Source organism: Chrysemys picta, chromosome 9, assembly GCF_011386835.1.
Source record: "Chrysemys picta bellii isolate R12L10 chromosome 9, ASM1138683v2, whole genome shotgun sequence".
NCBI lineage: Eukaryota > Metazoa > Chordata > Testudines > Emydidae > Chrysemys > Chrysemys picta.
The window spans coordinates 87,059,980-87,078,236 of record NC_088799.1 but is presented as its reverse complement, the minus strand read 5'-3'; the positions used below and the strand labels follow the sequence as shown (position 1 = coordinate 87,078,236).

Below are 18,257 nucleotides of genomic sequence, written 5' to 3'. Positions count from 1 at the left end.
GTCTTGCTCACAACACACCTGTTAATGCATCCCAGAATCATGTTTGCTTTTTTTGCAACAGCATCACACTGTTGACTCATATTTAGCTTGTGGTCCACTATAACCCCTAGATCCCTTTCTGCCGTACTCCTTCCTAGACAGTCTTTTCCCATTCTGTATGTGTGAAATTGATTTTTCCTTCCTAAGTGGAGCACTTTGCATTTGTCTTTGTTAAACTTCATCCTGTTTAACTCAGACCATTTCTCCAATTTGTCCAGATCATTTTGAATTATGACCCTGTCCTCCAAAGTAGTTGCAATCCCTCCCAGTTTGGTATCATCCGCAAACTTAATAAGTGTACTTTCTATGCCAATATCTAAGTCGTTGATGAAGATATTGAACAGAGCCGGTCCCAAAACAGACCCCTGCGGAACCCCACTCGTTACGCCTTTCCAGCAGGATTGGGAACCATTAATAACAACTCTCTGACTACGGTTATCCAGCCAGTTATGCACCCACCTTATAGTAGCCCCATCTAATTTGTATTTGCCTAGTTTATCGATAAGAATATCATGCGAGACCGTATCAAATGCCTTACTAAAGTCTAGGTATACCACATCCACCGCTTCACCCTTATCCACAAGGCTCGTTATTCTATCAAAGAAAGCTATCAGATTGGTTTGACATGATTTGAATAAGACATATTCAGTAGTCTGCTGTACTATATAGTGGAATAGCTTCATATCAGTACAGTCACGGAAGCGACTCACTGAAGAAAGAAAATGCAAACTTATGGTTGTAATACTTAGTATTTGCTATTACATCCAAGTATTCTAGTAACACATGCCATAGCATTTATCTTTTGTACAGCTCCAGTGGACTGGCACTGTAAATAAAAAAAAGTGCCAAACAAATGAGGATCACAGAATAAAATCTCAAAGCAGTAATAAAGTTTCACGCTAAATGAAAAGTGCAAAACAAATGAGTCCCTACCTCAAAAGAGATTGCATTATAGGCACAATCGGGTATAAAAAAAAATGTGGCTGTAGCATGCACTAGGAAGTTAGCTGTGAGCAAGGATTAAATGATCAGGACCATGATTACTATTATTCACAGCAGCAATTGAAGGATGAAACTGATTGTACTCATTCCATGCGATAGGATATGATGATCCACCCAAGTTTTATACATATATATTTTTACTGTGCAGTTTTGTAGAATAATTTTAGTAGAACACAGTTGACAACTTTTAAAAGCATGTGCGCACACAAATCCAACTACAGTATAAGCTAGGGATGCGTGCATATACACGTGTGCACTCTCGCGTTATGGACAACACTGCATGCACACTTTAGTCATAACATGCAGAGGGGTCAGATTTTCAAAACATGTTTAGGGGACACACTTGTTTCCAATGTACAGTCCATGGATAACTATGCTAATTCATCTGTTGGTTTTCTGTGTCTTTTAAAAATATTCTTAGAGGGGGAAAAAACAAATTGCCAAAAAAGTCTGTTCCAGCATACACTAAATGGGGTAAGTTTTATTCTTAGAAATGAAGTTAAATCAGAAGAGTTCCAAAGTGAGCAAGCATTTCCTTACTTTTGTTAGTGTCATTTAAAGTCCTCGTGGCCCTTAAAAAAAGTCAATTCCTTCAAATGAGAAATCCTTCCTTGCAGCCAACAGTGGCCAAATTATGAATCCTTGAAAATGAATTATCAATGGAAATGCTGAAAGTCATCAACGTTTTTAGATTACGTATTCTTCAGAGTAGGGATTGTCTTATTCTGTGTTTATACAGGGCCTAGCATAATAGGGCTCCAATCTCAGGTAACCCTTAGGCACTATCATAATTAACCATAATAACAATAAATAAGGATATTGGCTTTGTAATGTTAATACTTCAGCAAAACAGAGTAAAATGAAAATGAAATAAAACCACCACGCCCAATTAGAAACTGAATTTCCAAAACAGGCTATCACAATACAACCAGTAGATGGCAGTAACTGTACAATTATTAGAATCAGTGGCCACAAAGCTCCTGCTGTATGACCTAACTTTATAGCTTTAGACTGTTATTGCAATATAGTTTTGTTTTCATTTAGATATATGCCTTTTTGTGATTGAACTACAAAATGTTCTGCTAAAAACTAATTCCAAGATGATTAGTTTAATGTTCCCTTGGAACGAAGGCCAAAGGAAAAATCTTGGCCTTAGTTCTAGCTAAAACATTAGTGCCGTCAAGGATTTTTTTCTATAAGCCGAACTCTTAGAGAAACAAGAATAAAAAAAAAGTTATGTGGAAAACATTTTATGATTTACATGTAACACAATAATATAGAGTCAAGTTTTTCACCAGTTCAATGGGACACATGGACATTTAACAAAACTCATGCAAAACAAAAAAAACTTACACTGCCTACCATCCTCTTAGAATTGTATTGTAAATGTTATTTAACCTATTGTCCTGATTAAAATAGGCTGATTCTCATCTTGTGGGAATAAGTGATGAAAAAGTGTTTAATGTGTACTCTATTAATACGGTTATTGCCAAAATAAGTGAAATTAAGACAAAACCCAATACCATCTTTAGTGTTTCCTGTTTGGCCATAAAGTCTCAATTAATTTTCCTTGTTCCTTGAAAATTCACCCTACATTTCTTTGGCCTCATAGGCTATGTTAGAGAGCAGCCAGACCAACTTTTGGCCATTCATTCAGCACTACAACAAGGATTAGTAGAACGTTTTAAAACCAACTGTATCATGCATGTAACACTTACTGGACTGGATTCATAGTATCCTGCTTTAGGAACAAGAAAATTGCCTGAAAGTGTGCTCCTCTACTCATATTCAGAGAATTTTGAATAGAGTCAAATCTTACCAACTACATCCAGAGGTAACATGTTCCACAGATTTCCCAGCAAGTTAGAAAACATGGGCGAGAGGACTATATCTACAGATGTTTTGCTGCCTCTTTTCAGCTTCATGTGAAATTGGCTTAGTACAGTATACAAAACAATTCAGTTATACTCACTCTTATCTGCCACCTCTTTAATCTCTTTCAATATCTCAGCTTCCATGATAGGATTGTTACAGATTTCCACCCAAGTTCCCTGGACACCTTTCTGTTCAGCTAATACAGTCAGCTTCTTCTGGTTAGGAACCACAAAACTGATCACATAAGACTGATCACTAAAACAGGATGAGAGGACAAGAAAAAAAAACAGGCAAGTAAGAAGAATTTCAGATTGTCAACAATTACTTGAGTCTAAGTAAATATTCCCCAGTGCTTTCAGATATATAGCTAATTTCTTCCTCTCCTCCCCCCTCCACACTATTCAACCTTTATCATGAAGTTTTTTTAATAAGTGACTGGATTCAATTGGTCTCATATTTAGATCTAGAGAGAAGTTATAGTCTCTACTAAATCCAGTATCCAGCAAGTGAGTGCAAGTAAAGTCTCACCATCTACTCCTAAGGGAAGGTGGGGGACTTTTCCAAAGCCCACGGAAAATGCTTTGGATCAGGCTTTAAAGTGTCAAGATAAACACCACTGTAGCATTTGGACTGAAGGCCAAAACCATCTATAAACATTAGATTATACTTACGTTTAGCAAGAAGGCTGGTATTTTCAGTTTCCCTGCCCCTGCATTGGGGGCAGGAACATAGGCGGCGGGTCGCATAGGCTGGGGGAGGCTGTGCCTCCCCAAACAGCCAGCCATGGTCCCACCCCCTGCAGCGAGTGCTCCCTGCATGCAGCTCCAGTCCTCCAGCTCCAGCCCCTCTAGTGCTCCGGCTAGGGAGGCTTAGGTTGCGTACCGCCCGCCTTCCTGTGCTCCAGAGCTGGGGAGGCTGCAACCGCCCGTCCTCCCAGGCTGGGGCCGCACGCTGCCCACCCTCCTGGCGCTCCTTTGGGGCTGGGGGAGCTAGCCGTGGGACTGGGTCCATGGCCACGGTGGGGGGAGGGGAGGGAAGGGGAGACCGGCCTCCCCCAGCTGGTGGTTCACATGCCACCCATGGGCAGTAATGAGGGGAGTTGTGGTGGGAAACACATACACACATCAAGGGAGCTTTAAGCTGATCCTGCACTTCCCCTATTCTGGTGCAGCTGGGAACCTGCTTGGCCTCAGCACTCTGCTAATTTACACATTGCTTCCCATTGTTCTCGAAAGGCCTGTGTACGCAGAAGACAGCTGTAGCATAGTGCACACTGACCACACCCCTCCCTCCTACTCCCTACAAGGCTATCCTGGCCCTGTTCCCAGCAAGAACTCTTATGCCAGATCTGCACTAATCTGGGGACCCTCTGCACAGTGGGGGGGAAAGCAGCCTCAGGGGTATTTCCATCCCCTTTACTCTTTTAGTGCTGTAGAGGGCCTTAGTGTTCTGGAGAATTAGGCCTACAATCTGCATTTCAGACAAAGGATTTTTGAATACCATAGGTAAATCAAGCATTAAATATAAGAATGCCCCCAAGTGAGTTTGAGGTGAAGAGAGAATATTAACGTAACTCTTACCTTTTGGCATAAGCACAGATATTGTCAATAAGCGGACAGTTCTTCAGTGCTGCCTCTACTTTACCCAGAGATACATATTCTCCTGCTTGCAACTTCACCAAATCTTTTTTTCGATCTAGGAACAGTTAGAAAGGCATGCTGCTTTAAAGGAGTTTAGATTCCTCCACTTGTATATACTCAGTTAAAATAATTTAAGTACCACATTTTAAATGCTTATTTAATTTTAATGGAATACCATGCAAAAGACTTAAAAAAAAAAAATACAAGAGAAGGAATGCCAAACAAATCACCTAGAAGCGGTTAGCATTTAATTTTTAAGGAAATGTCCATTTTAAAAAATACCCTTAAGGAGTAATTTTCAGACTTGCAACTAACATTAAAAGTCACTGAGAATCTAAACTTTAGCCATTAATACATAAAAACGAAGTGGGAATTTTCAAAGTGAAGGCTGAGTAGAGACAGTAAATGAGATTACAGACAACAGCATCAGTTTCAGGGCTTCGCACAATCACTAAATTTTGAGAATATGTTTTAACACCATGATTAAGCAAATTACTGAAGTGTGGAGCTTTAAGCATGAGTAGTCCTACTGGCTTCAATGATTCACATGTGTGAGGTTATGCTCTTGCTTAACTGGCATTTAAATTGGCAAAAAGTGTAAACTCCCAACCTATGATCTGCAGACACCCATCAGGATGAAATTCTCCAATATCTCCAGTACAAAACCATCTCTGGCCATTTTCATCCACTGAGAAATCCTCTGTCTTTTCTTCATTTTTAAAGTATCCCATAGAGACATTAGGTCCACCTATTATAATCTCTCCTCTAGGATTAGGCTTGTCTCTGCAAGTGTAGCCCCCTGAAAGTCAGATAAGTAAAACTGTTTTCAAGTCAGAATGATACAATATACATTCCTCTCCCAGGCAAATATTGAAGAATCCACACACAAAATAAAACATAGTGATAATGTATTTGCATGAATCTGAAAGGCTTGGTAGCTCTGCAGTTTGTCATCACTATCTGTTTGCTGTGTATCTTCAGGTTTGAACTCCAGCTAAACATTTTGACAAGAATGGTTCATATTCATGTTTTACCTGTAGCTTGAAACTAGCAGCCAGATTCACTGAAAGAATTAAGTAGAATGTGCTGAAAGAAAAAAAAAGTTCTCACCTTCTTTCCAGTCTCTCAATTTAATCTCACAGCAAATAAGAGGTGCCCCAACTCTGCCAGTGCTATAGTCAGAAACTAGGGGAAGTTAGAAAGGAACAGTAAGATGGTGGCCAAAGGCTTTTTTTTTAATCTGACAATATTGAAATGTAAACACAGAGCTGGAATAGGAAGGTAGCTATTAATTCAAGTTATTCTCTAGAAGTTAAGAGCTACAAATGTTTTCAACTGTACTTTAAAATTAAAGAATTCACACGTCTATATTAAACATGCATATTTCCAAGAGTATGTTAACATACCTTCAGTAATTGTTCCAGCTCCACAGGTTTCTGTTAATCCATAACCCTGGCCAACTGGACAGCAGAAACAGATGTTCATGAACCTTTGTGTCTGAGGCGAAAGGGGTGCTCCTCCAGAAAGCATCATACGCACATTTCCTCCTAGCAATGCTTTTACCTTTTTAAACAGCAGTCTTGAGGTAAAAGAAACCATGTATAAAATATCACTTGTTCTGCTCCTTTGCAGGAAAGGCTAGAGACTCTAATACCCCTCCTTACCTATTCAGCTGTGACATATCTAACAAGTAATAAGATTCACAGATTTTAACAGCCCAAAGGGACCATCATGATGATGTAGTCTGTCAAGTATTACCCAAGCCATAGAATTTTACGCAGTAACTCCTGCATCTAGCCCAATATCTTGTAGCTGAAATAGAGCATTTCTTTTAGAAAGACATCCAGTCTTGTTTTAAAAAAATCCAAGAGATGGAAAATTTACCACATTCCTGGGTAATGTGTTTCAATGATTAGTGGCCCTTACTGTTAGACTTTCATCTTATTTTCAGTCTGAACTTTTCTGAATTAGACTTAGTCAGTGGATCTTTTTATGCCTTTGTTAGCCTGGAATCCTCTAAGTACCAGATTATCTACACAAGGAGAATTGCTTATAGACTGTGATCAAGTCACCCCTTAATATCTGATAAATTATATACATTGGAAGATATTTGAACCTTTAACTGTACTTACATATTACACAGAGGTGCATCATACCCCCTTTTGATCTGTTCCAGTTTATAGTCATAGCCTATCTTGAACAGAGTTCTCTGAATATAGTTCATCTCTTGGACTTTACTCATGACATTCTTATAAATTCGGTCCATTATTTCCTACAGCGAAGATTGAAAAGGGGACAAAGTATTACCCTACTTCTGATTGAAAACATGCATCAAACTAACTAAACAACAAAACCAGAAAAGTACTGTTCATTTTAAATGGATGATTTCACTTTAGCTATGCAGTCTCTGCCAAATTGTTGTATAATACTTAACATTTTCCCTTAATATGTCATCTATTTAATGAATTTATATTCTATTCCATCTCAGGACTATTCAAGGTGGTAGAATAATGTGTGGAAATGGGTAATGGAAATGAAGGACAAGGTCACATTTTTTCCTTTCCTCATCCATCCCACCTCATAAACCTCTTTTAAGTTATGAAGGTGATTGCCTAGGAAAAAGAAAAAGGCTCACATAGTAAAACATTTTAATATGGCAATCTGGCCTTGTATAATCAGTCCTGGGCAAGTAACCAAATTACCTCTGAGCCATTTAGAAGTGTTCCAATAGTTAACAGTACCACTGACTCACTTCTACAAGCTGCATCTTAAACCTTAGACTTTTTTTAAACACTCTTCACATCAATGTTGTTAGCCATCTAGTGATGTTGCTGGACTGAATATATGGAAAAATAAAAATGTCCTTGCTAATGTCTAAGTCTGCGTGTCTGTCATGGAGGTCACAGATTCTGTGACTTCTACAGGGGATGGTGTGGCTGGCTCAGGGGCTGCCCAAACAGCAGCAGCAGTTTGGGTGTGGGAGGGGGCTCAGGGCTGGGTCAGGGGGTTGGGTTGTGGGGTGGCACTTATCTCGGGTGGGGGGGGCGGGAGAAGAGGGAGCTCCCCCGGAAGCGGCTGGCATGTCCCTGTAGCTCTTAGGTGGAGGGGCCGGGGGCTCTGCACACCGTCTATGCTTGCATGCACCACCCCCAGAGCCCCCATTGGCTGCAGTTCCCCTCCAGGCTGCCAGCCCCTCGAACCCCTCTCCAGCACCAGTGGGGTCCCAGGCCATGCGCTGCCACCCCCACCCCCCCATAGCACCCACAGCCTCCCGGCCCAAGTTTTAGTTAGGGGTATATAGTACAAGTCATGGACAGGTCACGGGCCGTGAATTTTTGTTTACTGCCAGTGACCTGTCCATGACTTTTACTAAAAATACCCATGACTAAAACGTAGCCTTAATCATGTCCTCTACCTTCTCATACTTACAGGCACAGCCGCTATGAGTGTGGGCTTCAGTACAGTACAGTCTCCTTTGCTTCCCTTCTTAATTTTACTTGACTGAAATAAAGACAAAACGTGAAGACGTTAAACTGAGAAACTGGTGACTGGTTAGGAGAGAAAACCTAATGTGCAGTTTCTGAAGTTCTCCCCCTCCTTCCCCAGATTATTATTTTCTCAGTGGGGTGGAGCAGAAAGGTATATTGTCAGCCTCATCTCATGCCAAATATATCTGCTGAAATCAAAGCTTGCTAGAACAAGCCAATTTATATGTATCATTTTTGCTTTCTTTATTCATCCTTCTAGTATTTTTTTTTTTTTTATGGTGTGACTTCAAGGGGGTGATTTTCAATTGGAACCAAGTTATGATGATCGCTACAAATCCATCTGACATTGATTTGTTGTTTTCTTGGTGCCTCAGTGTTTCCAAGCTGTGCATCTGCTGGCTAGTTTGCATAACAAACTTGTATTCATTTTCTCTTCTACTTTATTACATTCTTCAGCATGTTTATGGTGTTCTCAGTTATTTACATTTGGAGGCTGCAGATACATATTGCAGCCTTTCATTGATCATTTACCCATTTCCAGCCAAGTACCTCTGCCCCTTCAGTCAGCTAATGGAGGATTTTCTGTTATGGGTTTCACCTCGTTGACAACTATTAGGCAAGCAAAAGAGAACCAAAAGCTGACTAAAGGGGCAAACTAGTGATTTATAAAGCAATTATTGGCCAGGCAGGGCAGGCTCAGCAGAGCTTTTAGACAAACTAATTTTCTTTTATGTGTATTATCCAATGGTTACATTTTTTTTTAAATCATAGAACTAAAAGAACATTTAACACTCATAGCCAGCTATAGCAAAAATCAAGTGCAGTTAGTCTTTTGATACCTGTTGTGACAATGGGTAATCCTGAAACTACTGAGGCAGAAAGAAAAACTTAGGTGCAGTCATTTGGTTTTCTTTTAATTTACAGGTAATTCTGACTTTACCTAAAGATGACGAAAGCTCAAAATGTAGATAGAAATGCATGTTATGTGGTCTATTGTACAGTTTCACCAGGAGCTTAGTTTTGTTTGTGGTTACGTTTTCAGAAGGTACTACTGCTTTTGACATTAACTGCATTGTATATCATATTTTTGCAAGACAAATGACTGACCAAGAAAAATAAAAATGTACAACCACCAAGATTTTGCTTAACCACTGTGCTGAAAGTTTCCCCTCACCTGGTCCGATAGAGTGAGTGGAGAGGAGTATCCAATCCTGCAGCCATAGGTAACGCAGGACATTTCTGCTGTCAATTCTAATACATGAGCCAGAGGCAAGTAGCCAACATAAGTGTCCTTGGGTCTAGCAAAGCAAGGATTATATAATTAACTTGGGGATCCAAGAGTGAGCGAGCTGAAAATATTTTATCTAGTGCAACAGAGGATTGTATATTCAAGAACAAAAAAGACAGAATTACTAGTTTTCCAAAAGTCTACATCATAACAGTTCACTACTGGAGTCTATTCTCCTGTATGCGGTAACCACACTGGGAATTCTCTAAGCTCAACATTTGAAAGTCCCATTGCAGTTGATGGGAATTTTATCACGAACTTCAACAAGGGCAGGATTTCACCCACTGATTCTAGCAGAGGGAGTCTTCTTGCAGTGAAACACGGGAGGTCCTTAGTGCTCCAACTGCCTTTTCCTTTCCAGTGGCAGGTCTCTTATCCCAGTTACAGAGTTAAAGCTGAACCTAGCTTCTATTTGAAGCCTGATAATCAAAGCCCCTCCACCTTCAAATCCCTCCTCTCCTTCCCCTTCCACCCCCCCCCCAAAAAAAATTAATAGCAGCACCTCATTTTAAAAGATTTTAGTAGAAGGTGGATCAGTCACTAAAGCCTGAAGCTCATTCATTCTGTGACCTTGAGTTGAGAGCTAGAGAACTTTCAGCACAGAACCACATAAATATCCCACAATGAAGAGGTTTCTTGTATGTGGGTCATTTCAAAGGTGTCATTCCCCTCACGAACTTGCTGAGAAGGGGGTGCAGGGATACCAATTTATCCTTCAATACACTGAAGAACCCTCATGAAAGTTTGCCATTACTTGGTTACTGAATAGCCAAAACTTAATATATTTCTCTGTTCATTTTATTGCCTATTTTATCTCAATATAGAAGCTTAATAAAAATAATTTTAAAAATGAAAGACCAAATTAGCTGCCAAATGAAAGTGGTCTTTTAAACCAGCTTGAAGTGAGCAAGGTGTTTAAGCAGATTGTGTATAGCACATGTAGAAGGATCTATACGGGCCTGGTCTCATCAGACCCCCGGAATAGGCAGGCCTTTGACAGATTCCTTGAAGTTATCTGATCTGCTCAAAAATTTCTGCTTAGAAACCACCAGCCTCGGCATTCCACTTTCTCAGGAATGCTGATAAGGACAGGGAACCAATAATAATCTACAGACCGATACCCTGTGCAAAAAGATATGATCAGACTCTCCCCATAGTGATCAGTTTTGATGGATATCTTGAAAGTACATCTCAGGAGGAGACATAACTAAAGAAGTCATACTGTCTTCTATCTTTTTTAATCTCATTTAGTTGTAGAAACATCATAACAGGACTAAAGAGCTAGAGACACTCTTACGGTTGTGTCCATGAGCATGATAAATTCAAAGTGATTCCAGAAATATCACTTCATATATGATGTAAGATTAGTGGATAAAAAACAGAATTTGCTGAAATTCATATTTTTAAAAGAAACAGTCACCAGGAATCTCAAAATTATACAAGTGATAGGTTTTCTAGAATCCAGGAACATTTATTCCAATTAAATAAAACAAAATGATATTTTATACATACATGGAGCAACTGAGCATTTCTTACCCTAGTCCAGGTATTCTCTCACACTGGCCTGTCATTCCAGCTATCAAGTTCTTATGCATCATCATCACTCCTTTAGGTCTCCCAGTAGATCCACTAGTATACATTACTAAAGCCAGGTCTGTGGGAACAGGTTTGCTTGGAAGGATGTCTGCTACAAAAGATACAAAGGGGGAGGAAAAAAAATCATTCACATGGACTTTAGCAGGAAGTGATTACTTCTTGGAAAAAACTAAGAGACGAAATCGAAGCTCCAGAAAGAGTAAACTAAGTTAACTGGTCTTCATAAGAGACTGACAAACAAAGTTAGTGATGATCTATTGGTAAGCAGACCAGGAAAAAGAAAAAAGTGTCAGATCCCGTTAGGGACAACAAGCACCAGCAGATTCAAATCAAGGCAATAGGTTAAGTTGGAGATAGATTTGGCTAGAAGTGTAATGTCATTGCAGAGTTTCACTGGTTAAACCTAATGAAGTTCTAGTCAAACCCTTTAAAATAAAGCCTGGGAGAAGTGCAGAAGAGGCTCATACTTTGGAGTGATGAGGGACAAACTCATACCAAGTTTTCTATTAGTAACAGCTCTAAAGCCAGGCTGTAAAGGCTAAAACACATGGTTTGTGGGTTTTGTTTTTTTAAATATTTTGAAGTCAGGATGCCTTGAAAAATCTCACACTTGGTGGAAAAGTGAGTTTAACAGACCCAGAAGCCAGTATATATTAAGCTAATAAACTTATGAAAATAAACTAAACTTGTTTTAACTCAGTTTGCTGCCTTGACATTTATTCTCTTTTGTCCTGATTATGGTGAAATCCCCCTCAGGCTGATGACTTTGCAGCAGAAAGGGGAGCAAAGGTGGGAGTGGGAGGACATTTAGGGGAGTTCTCAAAAAAAAAAAAAACCTACCTCTATCCCTTTGGGCTGGCAACAAGTTCAAGAAATCAGCAGCTTACCACAGAGTAAGCAGCTCTACTGAATGTGTACTTCCTTGCATAAGCCTCCAGTTCCTGCCAACCAACTCCTTTAACTGCTCACATCTTCTCCTTTCCAGTAGCACAGAGGAGCTGGCCGGCAGAGACGGTAGACCTGGGTGGCAGGAAGCAAATCCTCATAATTGCTCACTTCCTCCTTATGGAACCTGGTTTCTCACTCCAGCCAACCAATTATAGTTCTCAGTGACTGGAGGAGGGAGGAATCCAGTGCTTATCCCCCTGGCCTTAGGGGTCTTCTAGCTACAAAATTGGTCAGAAAGACTTTTCTAAAACAAATGCTCATCCCGGTCATCAGGAAAGAGAAGAAAAAAAAGTGATGGAGTTTTTAAAATATTCATTAAAACAAAACAAAAATAGCCAAGCCTGACCTTAATTCTATACGACCTTCCCTTATTTTAGAAAAAAGTGAGCTTAGTCAAACCATGCCAGTCACATTCTAAAATTAAACTGAATAAAGGAATATCTGAAACAAAGTCCATTTGGGACAATGTAACATTAAGATAAAAGACTCAAAAATATGTTACTTTTACTTTTCCACTTTTTAAAAAAATATTGGAGGTGGACTGGTAATTTTTCTACAGTAAATGTCAGATCCTTTTTAGGTTAAATGGACATACTTCTCCTCCGCTACATATCCCTCCAAATCAAGTTCAATCACTTACTGGACTGCTTGGGTAATCCTGATTTGGTTCACTTACAATTTTCTGGTTTGGCTCCTAATTCTTCTACTGTCTGCATACTATGAATCTCTAGTCCATCAGGGTATTCAGATTTATTGATAGTCTTCTTATCCACATAAATGATATGTTTGAGACAGGGGATTTCTGACAATGCAGTCTGTTGAACAAAGAGGAAATTTAGTACTTACAGTAATGTATATTATAAGATTACAGTGAAATACAGTTGACAAAAAAAGTTGTTCCCAACTTACCTTAAGTTTACTCTCTAGAAGTTCTACACTGGTGATTAGATATGATGCTCCAGATTCATTCAGACCATAGGTTACTGCCTCTTCACCAAGGGTGGCATATAAAGTAACAACTGTTTTATAAATAAAAATAAAGTTTAAGAGCAGAATAATACAAACCAAAAGCTTTTCAATGTATATAATTTAGTCAGCGTTGGGGGGTTGGGGAAGAGAGAGAGAGAGAGAGACAGGGGAAGGAATACTTTTCATCTGCAATCCTTTTCCACTGAGGAATAAAAGCAGCTTTTAGTTTTTTCATGATGGAATTTTATGAAGCAAGGAGTTTATGGTAATGCTAATAGTTGTATGGAAAGAGGAAAGTGTAATTTCAGTCATTAGATCGCATGATAAACAACTAAAAACAAATCTGTGTTCTTTCCAGTTTCACACAGAGGGCGGAAAAGACTTTGGGAGAGCTGAGTCCTGAGGCTCTCCTCTATTTTTCTGCTTCTATAAACCATTCTTAAAGCTTCATACCAGAGAAGAGCTAGACTGGATTTCACATTTACTAATTAATTCTCCAGGAGAACAGGTGTTCAGTGTAAGGCATCACCTCCAATAAAGCATTAAAATAGGGAAGTAATACTCAAAAATCTTGTTATGAAGTAATTAGGATTACTACATATACATCTACCTGACAAAAACCACAAAAAGCAAGAAAATGAAAAAAAAAGTTAAGCCACTTACTACATATCCACCACCACATGCACACATCTTACTATTATCACAGCTACTGTACTCCACAGACCACACACTACAATCTTAATTATGTTTCCCTGTGGGTGGCAGCATTCCATCATCCCCTTTAATAGCCCTCCAGCAAACCTTCCTTGCCAAATCACCCTTTCCCCACACAACCAACTATTGCACCAAATATTCACAACAAATAGTGTTTGGGGAAGAGAGATTCAGTGAATGCAGAAAAATGAAAGGGGGGCAGAATTCAAATTGTGGTGCACAGTTTGTGTTGGATAGAAGCAATAACGGTAAAATGTGCACTCGTGGGTGTGTAACAGCCCTAACTGCTTCATAATGAAGTTTTTGGTGTATTAATATACTCAGGACTGTGCCATTTTTCTTTCAAATGTACTGTGTCTTGTACATTGATTAAAGTAAGGTGGAGGTTTTAAACAGGTCACAAGAATCCTCAGAAGCTGGTTTGCATATTTCAGCTACCATAACATTTCTCTATTCCACCCAACATCCAGTCTCTCCCCTCACATGTTAAGTGGCAGAAGCAATTAATGAAATAGCATTGCTGCATGTTTCAGTTATGAGCAAAATTAGTTAGCCACGCAGATTTGATAAACAAGTCAAAGGGTCCACATTCATTGCTCTTTCCTGCCCTCCAAAAAGTGAAAGTCAGTTCTGAATTCTAAAAATACTTCTATAATAAGCAGAACAAATTAGTCTGGCTACAGCTGCTTGCTAATTTTGGGGATCCCTGCTATGCATAGCATATAGTTTATTAGAAAGCTGAACACAAATTAGGACTTTTCACTTTCTTCCAGAATTTTTTTAAACAAATGCTATCCCAGAAATATGCAGATGTACTAGACATGAAGAACTGAACTGACTGTGAAGAGATTTTTCTAGAAATATAGTTAATGCAAATGCAACTTTAACACTCACGAGGAAAGTTGTATTTGAAGCAGGTTTGTGCTGCAATCATCCACTCCGCTCGGGTCTCACAGAATATGGCAATGGTACTTTTTGGCTGTAGTCCTTGTGCAGCTAGTCCTCTCCCTAAATGATCCACTCTCTGGTTAACTTCTTCATAGTTTAACCATCTATAGTTTCCTAGGATTAACTGGTTAAAAAAAAAAAGAAATAGAACAGTTTTGTGATAATAACATTAAGCTGTTAGTGTACATGTTTGCACCTATTCTGTGAGCTGGTGTGGAAAACATACTAGCAAATTCAACGTTACTCAATTTTTTTGCTGAAGAAAAATACTAACAGCATGTATTATAGCTTCCTTTCTTGAGCTAGTTAAATATCCAGCTTTACACCATAAAATGTAAATTGTAAAGAATGTAAAGGTGGCCTGCAATAAATATTTTATTGTTAAGACACAAAGTTTTCCATATTACAGACTTCAAGAATTCAAAAAACTTTAAGATTACCTTTTTAAATACTTTTCCATTGGGTTGCATTTCATTCTCTTCACTCAATATTTCTCTGGTCCCAAGGCAGTCCTTCTTCCCAAACTTTGCTACAGCATGGCCAAACAACTTGTCCAAAGTGTCTGCTCCGGGAATGTCTATGGTTGCTAGTGACTCAAGATGAGTAACAGAACGGTACGGACTTCCAGGCTTGTCCGAGATGGGTTTAGCTTTTAAGCGTTTTGCCATAGCCTTTTTCTTCTTAGCATTGGTAAGAAAATACCATGGAATAAATACAAGGGCACTGTACACAGATATTAAGAAGTACACAGGAAGCAAGAAAATAGCACGTACGTCTAGTTTAAGTTTCATAGTGGATAGTTTAAAAAAGTTCTCTGTCCTTTGGATTCAGAGAAACTTGGTTCTCTGAAGAAGGTAAGAGCAGAAGCAGCAACAAGTGGCAGTACAGTCAAGGAAACAACTGTAAGTGAAGCTTAGATTGCTCAGTTTTAGAGTAACAGCTAAAACATTAGTAACCTTTGGAAGTCAACAGACACCTGTGGGTGAAGATCACAGCCAAGCAGACAGCAGGAAAGAAAACAAAGAAAGTTTAACAAATTAGTGACACCAGGAATCAGTCCATTAGTTTCAATCCTTTATGATTTCACCCCAACATGCAGCAAAACCAAGGAGGCTGAAGTAACTGGTTTGAGAGGCATATGAGCAATTGGTTTTGAAGACTGAGAGGAATCTTTTCCTTATTTGTTTTTTACCTCCACAAATATTTACTCTTGTAAGGTCCCCCTTTCATCCCCTTTGTCTCTGTTTAAATAATTCTGGTCTTTTAAAGTGCACTGTGTCCTTTATATATCAAAATATTGTGTTTCTAAGCTAGTTGAGCAATCCTGAAGTTGCAATCCTGAAGTTGCATAACTATGGTCAAAGGCCAGTAGCTTTTTTCTTAAATATTTGTGCTAGGGCTAGGGAGATATGGTAGTACTGATTTTTTATGACTTTCAGAAATAAAGTTATATCAACTCAGTGTTCAGAATACAGCATATTTACTGAGACTGCTCAAAATAAAAAAAACCCACGCACTGTAGACCTAATTAATACACAAGATTCATATAGCTCCTCTCCTAACATCACCTGGGTTACTGCTTTTACTTTAAAGCAGGCCTGAGAAGCTCTATCTGCTGTGCACAGCTTAGAGTAATTGCCTCACAAATCAAGTCTGTGTGGCAATTACTCTAATGCACAAATTTAAGGACTTCTGGAAGAAAAAGTTCAACTCATCTTCCATCATAAAACCAGAATCAAATCCTGAAGTATTTGACTGTGATTCCACAGAAATCTCTCTTGAGTAGGAACTGTAAAGGGACTAATGGGTAGATATTACCGAAAAATAATAATAATAATAATAATAATCACAACTTTAGTTTGGGCCAACTCAGTGGCCTAACACCAGTATTCTGCATTGACATGTGTGAGATATGGGTTCAACTACAGTATTTAACCCTTGCTTCCTGGTCAGATGAAGGATGCAAGTGCTGTGGAGAAAAGGAGGGATAGCTCAGTGGTTTGAGCATTGGCCTGCTAAACCCAGGGTTGTGAGTTCAATCCTTGAGGGGGCCACTTAGGGATCTGGGGCAAAATCAGTACTTGGTCCTGCTAGTGAAGGCAGGGGGCTGGACTCGATGACCTTTCGGGGTCCCTTCCAGTTCTAGGAGATAGGATATCTTAATTAATTAATTTAAAAAAATGCACACAGCCCCAGGGAAGCAAAGGAAAGGGAGCACCTACCAAAGCAGCTCCTCCAACACATTAGGGAGCAGTGGTTTAGGGCAAGGCCTATCCTCTCCCCACCTGGAAGATGGAGGTCTGATTAACAGAGAGACTTGAGGATGGGGGGAATTCTCTGAGGGCACTATCAAGAAACTGTCTGTACTGGGCTATCTTGATTATCACTTTAAAAGTTTTTTTTCCCTCTTACTTAATTGGCCTCTCCAAGTTGGTAAGACAACTCCCACCTTTTCAGTGTGTGTGTGTGTCCTCACTATATGTTCCAGTCTATGCATCCGAAAAAGTGGGCTGTAGCCCATGAAAGCTTATGCTTAAATAAATCTGTTAGTCTCTAAGGTGCCACAAGTACTCCTGTTCTTTTTGCGGATAAAGACTAACATGGCTGCTACTCTGAAACTAGACTTACCAAGGAATTTAGTTATATTCACCACCTCAGGTGAGGGGAGAGTTTCAAAAAAAATTCAAAAAAAAAAAAAAAAATTAAGTGACAACTGCCAATAACAGCACAACAAGCACCAGCAATACCCATGATTAATATGGAAAATTACATTCTTTAGCACACAGCAACACATATAGTATCCTTTATGTATAAGCATATTGAATGAAATAATGCATGAGAGATGTGTAGGTACATGCCATGCTATCGGGTAGGAGATAAGTAGTGCTTTCATTCTACAGAATAATTTTAAGAATTGCATATTTGGCAAATAAATTGAGTGAGTCACAGGTACTAAACTGAATTCTGACAAAATACAGATTTTTTTTCCCCCTGGAGTGAATTACATGTTTTCTCACCAAGATTTAAGTACAGTGACATCTGTCTGTCTTATCCACTGAAATCAGTTGCTTTAACTAACCTCCCATCCTAACACCTCAAAATATCAATAATTCGAGTACAGTTATGCTTCACTTTTATTAGATGGCCACTTTAGTGAAGTAAGTCACTAGTCTAGTGAGTGGTTGCTTAAGACAGGTTTCACTATACTGATACTATAAAAAGTGCCCCAGAGTAGCTGCTCAGCAAACAGACCATAACAGAATAATTCTCACTGTATTACCAGCAACTATTTGAATTGCCATTTGTGTGTATTACACCCAAGTTACTGTACATTAGCTCCATTAGTTTAAAATAGGTCTTACATACATAAGTCTTTTGAAGAAAGCCCTAAACATCTGTTTTGCACTCCAAACTTCACTCTCTTCAAATGAATGGCAGACATTTATTATACTATTTGTCTTAAATGACGTGTTGATAATTTCATTCCAGTTACTTCAGTTGGAGTGTGTTTTGAATTAGCTTAGGTTGTACATAAAAATAAGCAGAAATGCGAGCTCCAGTGCATGGCAGTTAAACACTACACAATGTGATAAAACCAACACTGAGAAGGGAATTCTCAGTATTTTCAAGAGACAAAAGCATGCAACATAGCATAGGAGTGAAACAGAGAACAGATTACAACAGGCTAATGCAAACTTAAAGGCACAATTTCATTGCCTTACTCCACAAGCAGCTGAAACCAGCATGACT

The 18,257-nt window shown here is 39.1% G+C and overlaps 1 protein-coding gene across 13 annotated transcripts in view; it reads right to left on the bottom strand.

The window, feature by feature from the left end:
* Positions 1 to 18,257, bottom strand: part of ACSL4 (acyl-CoA synthetase long chain family member 4) — a 110,647-nt gene that overhangs the window by 3,679 nt on the left and 88,711 nt on the right. For 4 of the 13 annotated variants that reach the window (XM_065557267.1, XM_005291817.4, XM_065557269.1 and 1 more), the window contains 13 exons: positions 14,948 to 15,483; positions 14,454 to 14,631; positions 12,786 to 12,895; positions 12,553 to 12,691; positions 10,869 to 11,019; positions 9,219 to 9,342; positions 7,986 to 8,057; positions 6,689 to 6,828; positions 5,963 to 6,135; positions 5,667 to 5,741; positions 5,167 to 5,355; positions 4,497 to 4,611; positions 3,014 to 3,171 (listed from right to left, as the gene is read on the bottom strand). In XM_065557267.1, the coding sequence (XP_065413339.1) occupies positions 3,014 to 3,171; positions 4,497 to 4,611; positions 5,167 to 5,355; positions 5,667 to 5,741; positions 5,963 to 6,135; positions 6,689 to 6,828; positions 7,986 to 8,057; positions 9,219 to 9,342; positions 10,869 to 11,019; positions 12,553 to 12,691; positions 12,786 to 12,895; positions 14,454 to 14,631; positions 14,948 to 15,298 (1,975 nt within the window). In that variant the 5' untranslated portion in view covers positions 15,299 to 15,483. Of the gene's footprint in view, positions 1 to 3,013; positions 3,172 to 4,496; positions 4,612 to 5,166; positions 5,356 to 5,666; positions 5,742 to 5,962; positions 6,136 to 6,688; positions 6,829 to 7,985; positions 8,058 to 9,218; positions 9,343 to 10,868; positions 11,020 to 12,552; positions 12,692 to 12,785; positions 12,896 to 14,453; positions 14,632 to 14,947; positions 17,156 to 18,257 lie in introns of those variants that run through there. The other 9 variants (XM_065557271.1, XM_005291818.4, XM_065557272.1 and 6 more) reach the window with 3 other exon arrangements.